This window comes from Pristiophorus japonicus, chromosome 2 (genome assembly GCF_044704955.1).
Source record: "Pristiophorus japonicus isolate sPriJap1 chromosome 2, sPriJap1.hap1, whole genome shotgun sequence".
NCBI lineage: Eukaryota > Metazoa > Chordata > Chondrichthyes > Pristiophoridae > Pristiophorus > Pristiophorus japonicus.
In genome coordinates, this window is record NC_091978.1 from 101,878,007 (window position 1) to 101,890,229 (window position 12,223).

General features: G+C 45.4%; 1 protein-coding gene across 1 annotated transcript in view; it reads left to right on the forward strand.

Moving 5' to 3' along the window:
• The window catches only part of akr1a1a (aldo-keto reductase family 1, member A1a (aldehyde reductase)), a 64,595-nt gene extending 61,814 nt beyond the window's left edge, over positions 1-2,781 (forward strand). Inside the window, exons 7-8 of the mRNA XM_070868422.1 lie at positions 1,519-1,605; positions 2,716-2,781. Of these exons, the coding sequence (XP_070724523.1) occupies positions 1,519-1,605; positions 2,716-2,781 (153 nt within the window). The remainder of the gene's footprint in view (positions 1-1,518; positions 1,606-2,715) is intronic.
• Positions 2,782-12,223: the final 9,442 nt, after the last annotated feature.

Sequence of the window (12,223 nt, forward strand, 5' to 3'; positions counted from 1 at the left end):
AGGAGTTTGTAGCAGGGGCAAAGATGGTGGCTTCACCCTTCCCAAGGTGTAGCTAGAGGAAATTACAGCTCATTGGATGTCAGACAAGTAGTCTCACAACACAGAGGCAGTGGAGGGGTCAAGAAAGGCGATGGAGAGGTAGACCTGGTGTCGTCAGTATACAGTGAAGCTGAGTCCATGTCTGAAGGTGATGTCACCAAGGGGCAGCATGTAGATGAGGAAGGGGCCACGGATACTTGCTTGGGGACTCCAGAGGTGACGATGTGTAGGTGCGGGGATAGGAAAAGAAGCCATTGTCATACATGCTCTGATTACAATCAAAAAGATAAGAGTTGAAGCAAGCAAAGGAGATCCCATTAGGCTGGATAACAGAGGAGAGGCGTAGAGGAGGATGGTTTAGTCACTTATTTCAAAGGCTGCAAGGAGGATTGGGAGGGATAATTGCACCATGGTCTCAGTTACAAAGGATGTCATTGATGACTTTGATTAGGGTCATTGCGGTGCTGTGGCGAGGGTGGCGATAAACAGAAGTGTGCAGTGACTCAATTATTCAGTTCCCAGTGAGTGTTTACTAAAACATAATATTCAGTAGAGACACAAGAAATAAACAAACCAGTCTGTAAATAGACTTACAAAATTACAAATTTACCAGATCTACTTAGGGCACCCTCATGGAGCTCTGTAAATATATTTCTAAATTTTGTTTCATGAACCTCACAGTATTGGCACAGTGGGACTCCCTAAAGAGTACTGCAAAGCAGAGGTTCATATTTTGAGCCTTAAACCAGTAAACCTTATATAAAACAACACATGTTGGGAGTGAGTTCAGAGCTGCAATCTAACCTCAAGATTAAGAGTCAGACGATAAACATTGTCTGTATGCATCCATTACTTAGATTGTGACTCACATTGAGACACTGGTTATTGCATATATTTTGAGGAATTATAACTAGTCATCTGAGGCAGGAATCAAAAATTCTAATAAGAATTGAGAGTTAGAAATGGTGAAAATTGACCGGAGATTATTATTGAAAATTCATTCTTGGGATGTGGCCATCATTGGCAAGGCCAGCATTTATTGTCCATCCCTAGTTATGTTTGAGAAGGTGGTGGTGGGCCTTCTTAAAATATTACAGTCCATGTGGTGAAGGTGCTCCCACACTACTGTAAGGTAGGGAGTGCCAGGATTTTGACCCAAAGATGACAAAAGAAAAGAGCTATATGTCCAAGTCAGAACGGTGTGTGATATGGAAGTCATGGTGTTCCGTGCACCATGATTGAACTAGGATCTACCTAGTCTGTGTCAGACGATGCAGATTTATTTTACAACATGGACACTGTGTGTGGTTATCACAACAAATCAATTGATTGGTTATTTACATTTTTGGTATTGCTCTTTAGTTTGATAGTAAGGAGTCTATTACATAACTAAAAGAAGTGAAACATTTCCTTTAACGTTTTGTGTATATCAATATTAACTGAGGAAATGTTGAACTCAAACTTTATCTCATGAAACAGGTCTTCGATTTCATGTTGTCTATGAAAGATATGAAACAAATTGAATCATTTGACTGCAATGGAAGACTGATAGTCCCAACAATTGAAGTAAGTAAAAAATAAATTGAAGTAAATAAAAAAGCCCCGTTTGTGGGCGCTAACATCCGGGAGGTGGGACATTCTGCGCCAGGCGCAGAGATCCTGCCCTGCTCGAGAAATAAAGGAAGTGAAGCTCAAAGTAACACACTCCACTTCCTTTCAGGGACAGTAGTGCTGCGGTCGGGAGCGGGACGTAGCTCTACGCACTGGGCTGCGTAGCGCTACCGTGTAGGAAGAGCTCTTCCCTTCAGTAAAGGGGAGGCCCAAGCTGCAAACTCTGCAGGTAAGAGCCAGCCCTCAATGGACCACCAGGAGCCGGGGTTGCTGTGGCCACAACCTGGCACTCAAGCCCGATTCACGTCCCCTAAAGCTGTCCCTGGTATCACCCAGCGTAGCTTCAGGGAGTGCTCTCCAATTTTTGTACTGGGACGAAAACGGGGCACAGCGGAGTGGGGCGCTACAGGTTACCGCCTGCACTAAGCTCCTTCGGAATTTAGCAGGGGTCATTAGCTGCGCCGCGCCCACGTGAAAAGTCTGGGGTGCTAACAGGAGGTACAAACAACCCAAATTTCTAGGCCAATGTGTACCATAGTGCTGTGTACTCTTCCATGTGTACCATACTGCTGTGTATCATCCCATGTCCAAGAGGATAAGCAACTGGCCTCCTAGTCAGTCTAGAAATGGCCTCCACCAGTCTCGGGTGGTTTGCCATTTTTCCCCCTTTCCTCTGTCTCCTTCTGGATATGCCTCCCAATTAATGTCTGGCAGAAAATGTTCACTGCAGAAGGTCCAATGTTAAAGCTGTGGAAAAGCAGAACAACTTTTATCCAGTTTGCTACCTGTAGCATCAGTTTATTTGTGCATTCCAATTACGTGTGTTGGAAATAAAAAGCAAAAAAACTGCAAATGTTTGAAATCTAAGAAACACAAAATATTGGAAACATCAGCAGGTGAATGGGTGTCTCTTGAGAGAACAGAAAGCTAATTTTTAAGATGCTGAGTAACCAGTTCATATACCTGCTCTTGCGCAGAAATGTACACATTTCTAAACAGTATTGATAAATGTGAGACTCACCAGAAATACTACAGGACCTGATTGATCTTTCCTTACTTTTGCAGAGAGGTGGAATGAGAGTTTGGAGAGATTCAAGTCATCAGGACTTCCCTTTTAATGGCCCTTACTGAAAGTCAGTCCACATTTCCAAAAACATTCCTAACATACTTTGAAGATTTTCCTTTTTTAAATCAACTTTTACTTCCCTTATATTGGTGGAACAATTAATAAAATTTGGGGAAATAATTTTAATGTCAAGGATATAAACAGATATTTCTTTAAGACTTATATAATCGCTACCATAACTGGTTGTTTCAGGCAAGTAGCAGTGGACAAACTTGATTTTAAAAATGGCAACTCTAACAAAAACTTCTGAATAATTCGAGGAGGCGGGAGCTCGGAGCAGCGCGAGTCCGGGGTCGGCGAGAGGCCTATAAAGGCCAGCGGGAGTCGAGCAGTTTGAGCAGTCAGTCGAGGAGGCGGGAGCTCGGAGCAGCGCGAGTCCGGGGTCGGCGAGAGGCTTATAAAGGCCAGCGGGAGTCGAGCAGTTCGAGCAGTCAGTCGAGGAGGCGGGAGCTCGGAGCAGCGCGAGTCCGGGGTCGGCGAGAGGCCTATAAAGGCCAGCGGGAGTCGAGCAGTTCGAGCAGTCAGTCGAGGAGGCGGGAGCTCGGAGCAGCGCGAGTCCGGGGTCGGCGAGAGGCGTACCGGTGCAGCTACAGGGAGAAGGCAAAGATACAAAGGTGACGTCACAGCCTAGGGGGTAAGTGATTGGCTGGTGATTGGTGAGTAGTTTTTCTTTTTCTTCTTATATTGGTCAGTAACTTTTAACATTGTTATTACCAGTTTAAGTGTATCTAAGGGTTAAGACATGGCAGGAGAGCTCGGTCGGGTGTTATGCTCCTCCTGTACCATGTGGGAACTCAGGGACACTTCCGGTGTCCCTGACGACTACGTGTGCGGGAAGTGTGTCCACCTCCGGCTCCTGACGGTCTGCGTTACGGAATTGGAGCTGAGGGTGGATTTACTCTGGAGCATCCACGATGCTGAGAATGACGTGAGTATCACGTGTAGTGAGTTGGTCTTACCGCAGGGAAAGGGTCCACAGCCAGATAGGGAATGGAAGACCAGCAGGAAGAGTAGTGCAAGGAAGGTAGTGCAGGGGTCACCTGTGGTCATCCCCCTGCAAAACAGATACACCGCTTTGGGTACTGTTGAGGGGAATGACTCATCAGGGGAGGGCAGCAGCAGCCAGGTTCATGGCACCATGGCTGGCTCTGCTGCACAGGAGGGCAAGAAAAAGAGTGGGAGAGCGATAGTGATAGGGGATTCAATTGTGAGGGGAATAGATAGGCGTTTCTGCGGCCGCAACCGAGACTCCAGGATGGTATGTTGCCTCCCTGGTGCAAGGGTCAAGGATGTCTCGGAGCGGGTGCAGGACATTCTGAAATGGGAGGGAGAACGGCCAGTTGTCGTGGTGCACATTGGTACCAACGACATAGGTAAAAAAAAGGGATGAGGTCCTACGAAACGAATTTAAGGAGCTAGGAGCTAAATTAAAAAGTAGGACCTCAAAAGTAGTAATCTCGGGATTGCTACCAGTGCCACGTGATAGTCAGAGTAGGAATCGCAGGATAGCGCAGATGAATACGTGGCTTGAGCAGTGGTGCAGCAGGGAGGGATTCAAATTCCTGGGGCATTGGGACCGGTTCTGGGGTAGGTGGGACCAGTACAAACCGGACGGTCTGCACCTGGGCAGGACCGGAACCAATGTCCTAGGGGGAGTGTTTGCTAGTGCTGTTGGGGAGGATTTAAACTAATATGGCAGGGGGATGGGAACCAATGCAGGGAGACAGAGGGAAACAAAAAGGAGACAAAAGCAAAAGACAGAAAGGAGATGAGGAAAAGTGGAGGGCAGAGAAACCTAAGGCAAAGAACAAAAAGGGCCACTGTACAGCAAAATTCTAAAAGGACAAAGGGTGTTAATAAAACAAGCCTGAAGGCTTTGTGTCTTAATGCAAGGAGTATCCGCAATAAGGTGGATGAATTAATTGTGCAAATAGATGTTAACAAATATGATGTGATTGGGATTACGGAGACGTGGTTCCAGGATGAGCAGGGCTGGGAACTCAACATTCAGGGGTATTCAACATTCAGGAAGGATAGAATAAAAGGAAAAGGAGGTGGGGTAGCATTGCTGGTTAAAGAGGAGATTAATGCAATAGTTAGGAAAGACATTAGCTTGGATGATGTGGAATCTATATGGGTAGAGCTGCAGAACACCAAAGGGCAAAAAACGTTAGTAGGAGTTGTGTACAGACCTCCAAACAGTAATAGGGATGTTGGGGAGGGCATCAAACAGGAAATTAGGGGTGCATGCAATAAAGGTGTAGCAGTTATAATGGGTGACTTTAATATGCACATAGATTGGGCTAGCCAAACTGGAAGCAATACGGTGGAGGAGGATTTCCTGGAGTGCATAAGGGATGGTTTTCTAGACCAATATGTTGAGGAACCAACTAGGGGGGAGGCCATCTTAGACTGGGTGTTGTGTAATGAGAGAGGATTAATTAGCAATCTCATTGTGCGAGGCCCCTTGGGGAAGAGTGACCATAATATGGTGGAATTCTGCATTAGGATGGAGAATGAAACAGTAATTTCAGAGACCATGGTCCAGAACTTAAAGAAGGGTAACTTTGAAGGTATGAGGCGTGAATTGGCTAGGATAGATTGGTGAATGATACTTAGGGGGTTGACTGTGGATGGGCAATGGCAGACATTTAGAGACCGCATGGATGAATTACAACAATTGTACATTCCTGTCTGGCGTAAAAATAAAAAAGGGAAGGTGGCTCAACCGTGGCTATCTAGGGAAATCAGGGATAGTATTAAAGCCAAGGAAGTGGCATACAAATTGGCCAGAAATAGCAGCGAACCTGGGGACTGGGAGAAATTTAGAACTCAGCAGAGGAGGACAAAGGGTTTGATTAGGGCAGGGAAAATGGAGTACGAGAAGAAGCTTGCAGGGAACATTAAGGCGGATTGCAAAAGTTTCTATAGGTATGTAAAGAGAAAAAGGTTGGTGAAGACAAACGTAGGTCCCCTGCAGTCAGAATCAGGGGAAGTCATAACGGGGAACAAAGAAATGGCAGACCAATTGAACAAGTACTTTGGTTCGGTATTCACTAAGGAGGATACAAACAACCTTCCGGATATAAAAGGGGTCAGAGGGTCTAGTAAGGAGGGGGAACTGAGGGAAATCTTTATCAGTCGGGAAATTGTGTTGGGGAAATTGATGGGATTGAAGGCCGATAAATCCCCAGGGCCTGATGGACTGCATCCTAGAGTACTTAAGGAGGTGGCCTTGGAAATAGCGGATGCATTGACAGTCATTTTCCAACATTCCATTGACTCTGGATCAGTTCCTATGGAGTGGAGGGTAGCCAATGTAACCCGACTTTTTAAAAAAGGAGGGAGAGAGAAAACAGGGAATTATAGACCGGTCAGCCTGACCTCAGTAGTGGGTAAAATGATGGAATCAATTATTAAGGATGTCATAGCAGTGCATCTGGAAAATGGTGACATGATAGGTCCAAGTCAGCATGGATTTGTGAAAGGGAAATCATGCTTGACAAATCTTCTGGAATTTTTTGAGGATGTTTCCAGTAAAGTGGACAAAGGAGAACCAGTTGATGTGGTATATTTGGACTTTCAGAAGGCTTTCGACAAGGTCCCACACAAGAGATTAATGTGCAAAGTTAAAGCACATGGGATTGGGGGTAGTGTGCTGACGTGGATTGAGAACTGGTTGTCAGACAGGAAGCAAAGAGTAGGAGTAAACGGGTACTTTTCAGAATGGCAGGCAGTGACTAGTGGAGTGCCGCAAGGTTCTGTGCTGGGGCCCCAGCTGTTTACATTGTACATTAATGATTTAGACGAGGGGATTAAATGCAGTATCTCCAAATTTGCGGATGATACTAAGTTGGGTGGCAGTGTGCGCTGCGAGGAGGATGCTATTAGGCTGCAGAGTGACTTGGATAGGTTAGGTGAGTGGGCAAATGCATGGCAGATGAAGTATAATGTGGATAAATGTGAGGTTATCCACTTTGGTGGTAAAAACAGAGAGACAGACTATTATCTGAATGGTGACAGATTAGGAAAAGGGAAGGTGCAACGAGACCTGGGTGTCATGGTACATCAGTCATTGAAGGTTAGCATGCAGGTACAGCAGGCGGTTAAGAAAGCAAATGGCATGTTGGCCTTCATAGCGAGGGGATTTGAATACAGGGGCAGGGAGGTGTTGCTACAGTTGTACAGGGCCTTGGTGAGGCCACACCTGGAGTATTGTGTACAGTTTTGGTCTCCTAACTTGAGGAAGGACATTCTTGCTATTGAGGGAGTGCAGCGAAGGTTCACCAGACTGATTCCCGGGATGGCGGGACTGACCTATCAAGAAAGATTGGATCAACTGGGCTTGTATTCACTGGAGTTCAGAAGAATGAGAGGGGACCTCATGGAAACGTTTAAAATTCTGACGGGTTTAGACAGGTTAGATGCAGAAAGAATGTTCCCAATGTTGGGGAAGTCCAGAACCAGGGGTCACAGTCTGAGGATAAGGGGTAAGCCATTTAGGACCGAGATGAGGAGAAACTTCTTCACCCAGAGAGTGGTGAACCTGTGGAATTCTCTACCAAAGAAAGTAGTTGAGGCCAATTCACTAAATATATTCAAAAGGGAGTTAGATGAAGTCCTTACTACTCGGGGGATCAAGGGTTATGGCGAGAAAGCAGGAAGGGGGTACTGAAGTTTCATGTTCAGCCATGAACTCATTGAATGGTGGTGCAGGCTAGAAGGGCTGAATGGCCTGCTCCTGCACCTACTTTCTATGTTTCTATGTTTCTATTCAATAAATAAACATGACATAACCATCAGCAGATTTGCAGTGGCGTTTTCAAGAACCAACACTAAAGACAGTGGATTTCCATATAAGAATGTAATGGCACAGCGTGTTAGTATGCACACTGCTATCACTGCACCCTAAGAACTAAGATATGTACGTTAAATCATTATTTTTACTGTGTTCTACACATCAAAAATTAAAGAAATTGTTTAAAACCGAATACCAAAGTGATTTGTTTTTTCAATCATGTGCTGTTCTACATATGAATTTCACATAATTTTGTGTTAAGTGTATAACTATTGTCACAATTGTTTAATATGTATTAAGAGTAAACACTTTGCAAAATGTGTAGCAATACAAATATTAATTTAAGAAAACAAACTTTTATATATTGAAAAGAACAATTTACTACAGCTTAGTTGAGCTTTGAATATATTTCCAGTGGCTAGATTTATGATGCTGAGAATGGAGGTTGGGAAATGGGTCTATGGTTTTAAATAGTATACAGCAATCATTTTCCTCTAATAGAAGAGGAGCCAGATTCTTCTGCTTATAATTATTTTTTTCTGAATTCATACTGACCCCTGGATAAAATCAAGGGACCAAAATTCAGCTCCCCAATAATAAGGTCCATTACCACCCATTGCGGTGGCCATGCGGCAGAGTCAAGCGGCGGCCGATTTCTGATCGAATGGCTGCTGCAAGCTAAATTCAGCTCGGGGGGGCTTTCCGGTGGTCCCGGCCATGGAGCGGCCATGCCGTGCGTGCGTCATCAGTGCGCCCATTGCTGGGACCCCCCTCCCACCTCCCGCGAAATTTAGCTAACAAAATCTTATTGCTGCCAAGCGGTGCCCCCAACAGCTTTTTCTGTTGGTGCAACTTATATGCACTCTCTCTGCCCTGGCTGTGAGGCGGCCATTAAAGGCGAGGGCCCACTGCTGAGGCCGCCATTTTATTTTTTTTGCCGGCTGACTTCCATGTCGGTCGGACTATTGTACGGCCCTGGTTCGGCCAGGCCACCAATAGGCAGCCTGGCACCCCCTCTTGGGCCGCTGGCCCAGCCGTAACCCTCCCTGGTGGTCCTGTGTCCAATCGCAACTGATGGCCAATTCTCTCCCTTTTAACTGAAGGCGAGATACGTGATGACGCAAACGCGTAATGACGTCAACACCGCTCTGCTGCTGAGTGACAGCGGCGGAGAATCCGTCCCGCCTCCACTTCCACCCCTCACCAGCACTTACTGGTAGTGCGCCAGCTTTCCGGCGGTACGGAATTTCGGCCCCCAAAAATCCACGACCCTTTCTGTGCACTCCCACGGTAATGACGTTAGTGAGCTCATACCAGGTCAGGCAAGGAGGAGCCAGTTGGCAGCGCCTAAGGATACTATATTATAAATATGCTTTCTACATGCAACCACCTTCCCTTCATCATGTTAAAAGGCTTCAGGAGATTGCCAGTAATATCCAGGAGGTTGGCCCCTTTGCCTCCCACCTTCGCTTGCAAGCATGCCTTCATTCTCAGTCTGACTTGCCTGCTGATCATTCAAGACATAGTTAATTCAGAGACGAGGGTCCTGAACTTAAGGAAAGGTAACTTCGACGGTATGAGGCATTAGTTGGCTAGAATAGACTGGCGAGTGATACTTAAAGGGTTGACGGTGGATAGGCAATGGCAAACATTTAAAGATCACATGGATGAACTTCAACAATTGTACATCCCTGTCTGGAGTAAAAATAAAACGGGGAAGGTGGCTCAACCGTGGCTAACAAGGGAAATTAAGGATAGTGTTAAATCCAAGGAAGAGGCATATAAATTGGCCAGAAAAGCAGCAAACCTGAGGACAGGGAGAATTTTATAATACAGCAGAAGAGGACAAAGGGTTTAATTAGGAAGAGGGAAATAGAGTCTGAGAGGAAGCTTGCCGGGAACATAAAAACTGACTTCAAAAGCTTCTATAGATATGTGAAGAGAAAAAGATTAGTGAAGACAAACGTAGGTCCCTTGCAGTCTGATTCAGGTGAATTTGTAATGGGGAAACAAAGAAATGGTGGACCAGTTAAACAAATACTTTGGTTCTGTCTTCACGAAGAAAAACACAAATAACCTTCCGGAAATACTAGGGGACCGAGGGTCTAGTGAGAAGGAGGAACTGAAGCAAATCCTTATTAGGCGGGAAATTGTGTTCGGGAAATTGATGGGATTGAAGGCCGATAAATCCCCAGGGCCTGATAGTCTGCATCCCAGAGTACTTAAGGAAGTAGCCCTAGAAATAGTGGATGCATCGGTGATAATTTTCCAACAGTCTATCGACTATGGACTGGAGGATAGCCAATGTAACACCACTTTTTATGAAGAGAGGGAGAGAGAAGGCGGGTAATTATAGACCAGTTAGCCCGATATCAGTAGTGGGGAAAATGTTGGAATCAATTATTAAAGATGAAATAGCAGCACATTTGGAAAGCAGTGAGGGGATGACTTCATGTGCCACTCAGCATGGATTTATGAAAGGGAATTCATGCTTGACAAATCTTCTAGAATTTTTTGAGGATGTAACTAGTAGAGTGGACAAGGGAGAACCGGTGGATATGGTGTATTTGGACTTTCAAAAGGCTTTTGACAAGGTCCCACACAAGAGATTGGTGTGCAAAATTAAAGCACATGTTATTGGGGGTAATGTACTGATGTGGATAGAGAACTGGTTGGCAGACAGGAAGCAGAGAGTCGGGATAAATGGGTCCTTTTCAGAATGGCAGGCAGTGACTAGTGGGGTGCCGCAGGGCTCAGTGCTGGGGCCCCAGCTATTTTCTATATACATTAATGATTTGGATGAGGGAATTGAGTGTAATATCTCCAAGTTTGCAGATGAATCTAAGCTGGGTGGCGGTGTGAGCTGTGAGGAGGATGCTAAGAGGCTGCAGGATGACTTGGACAGGTTAGGTGAGTGAGCAAATGAGTGGCACATGAAGTATAATGTGGATAAATGTGAGGTTATCCACTTTGGGGGCAAAAACACGAGGGCAGAATATTATCTGAATGGTGGCAGATTAGGAAAAGGGGAGGTGCAACGAGACCTGGGTGTCATGGTTCATCAGTCATTGAAAGTTGGCATGCAGGTACAGCAGGCGGTGAAGAAGGCAAATGGTATGTTGGCCTTCATAGCTAGGGAATTTGAGTATAGGAGCAGGGAAGTCTTACTGCAGTTGTACAGGGCCTTAGTGAGGCCTCACCTGAAATATTGTGTTCAGTTTTGGTCTCCTAATGTGAGAAGGTCGTTCTTGCTATTGAGGGAGTACAGCGAAGGTTCACCAGACTGATTCCCGGGATGGCACAACTGACATATGAGGAGAGACTGGATCGACTGGGCCTGTATTCACTGGAGTTTAGAAGGATGAAAGGGGATCTTATAGAAACATATAAAATTCTGACAGGACGGGACGGGTTAGATGCAGGGAGAATGATCCCAATGTTGGGGAAGTCCAGAACCAGGGGACATAGTCTAAGGTTAAGGGTTAAGCCATTTAGGACTGAGATGAGGAGAAACTTCTTCACTCAGAGAGTTGTTAACCTGTGGAATTCCCTACCGCAGAGAGTTGTTGATGTCAGTTTATTGGATATATTCAAAAGGGAGTTAGATATGGCCCTTACGGCTAAAGGGATCAAGGGGTATGGAGAGAAAGCAGGAAAGGGGTACTGAAGTGAATGATCAGCCATGATCTTATTGAATGGTGGTGCAGGCTCGAAGGGCCGAATGGCGTACTCCTGCACCTATTTTTTATGTTTCTGTGTTTCTATGACTCCATGAGGTCTAGTATTGTACTTGAGCTATTGTGACCTTCGTCCCATTTATTGTCACTCCAGAGTGAGGCACAAGCCTGGTGGGCGGCCTTTTATACTGGGCCCTGCACACTTATGCAAGTGACCCTCAGATCTCCCACCCCAGTGCCCTCTGGTGGCACACCTTATGTGACTATACAGTTAATATACATGGTCTACATACATGACAGTCATTGCATGGAGTGTAAATTCAGTGCAGTCTCAAACCTGGTTTGCAATGTGCTCAGGTTGTCTGTTGGATCCTCTGTGTTAGCGTTAGTGTTTTCTCAGAAGAATCACTCAACACTCAGAGTCGGTTCCAACGCCTGGCGGCCTTTATTACGCTCAGCGGGGAGGAAAACTCAGGACCGTATCCAGGTTTCTCTCCACAGAACAAAGGGTTACATGCACCTTTATATGTTTTACAACAGTTACAAACAGTTTACTACAGCTACACAGCCCATCACGGCTGGACACAAGCCAATCACAACGATTATAGATTACATATAGGTTCTTTTAACCCAATAGAATTCCCCTCGTGTCTCGGGAACTATATGTTCGATTATTGTCAGCTAGGGCTGATTGATGACTTTACTATAGGAGATAGGTTCTCTCACTAGTTCTTTCTTCTTGGAGAAATAATTGGTTTATAACCTTGTTTACAGGAGATGGGTTCTCTCCTCATTATTCTTATCCTGCATCCAAGGCATTCCTATAGTGGGCCTCACAGGGATATTGCTCGGTCATTGAACATTCAACAGTTCACAGCTTGACTACCTGATTTCCCATCATGCCTGGGCAGCCATTTTATGTGTGGCCACTTTAAACTTATATGCGGTTAGATATATCTAGCAGGTGCCTAA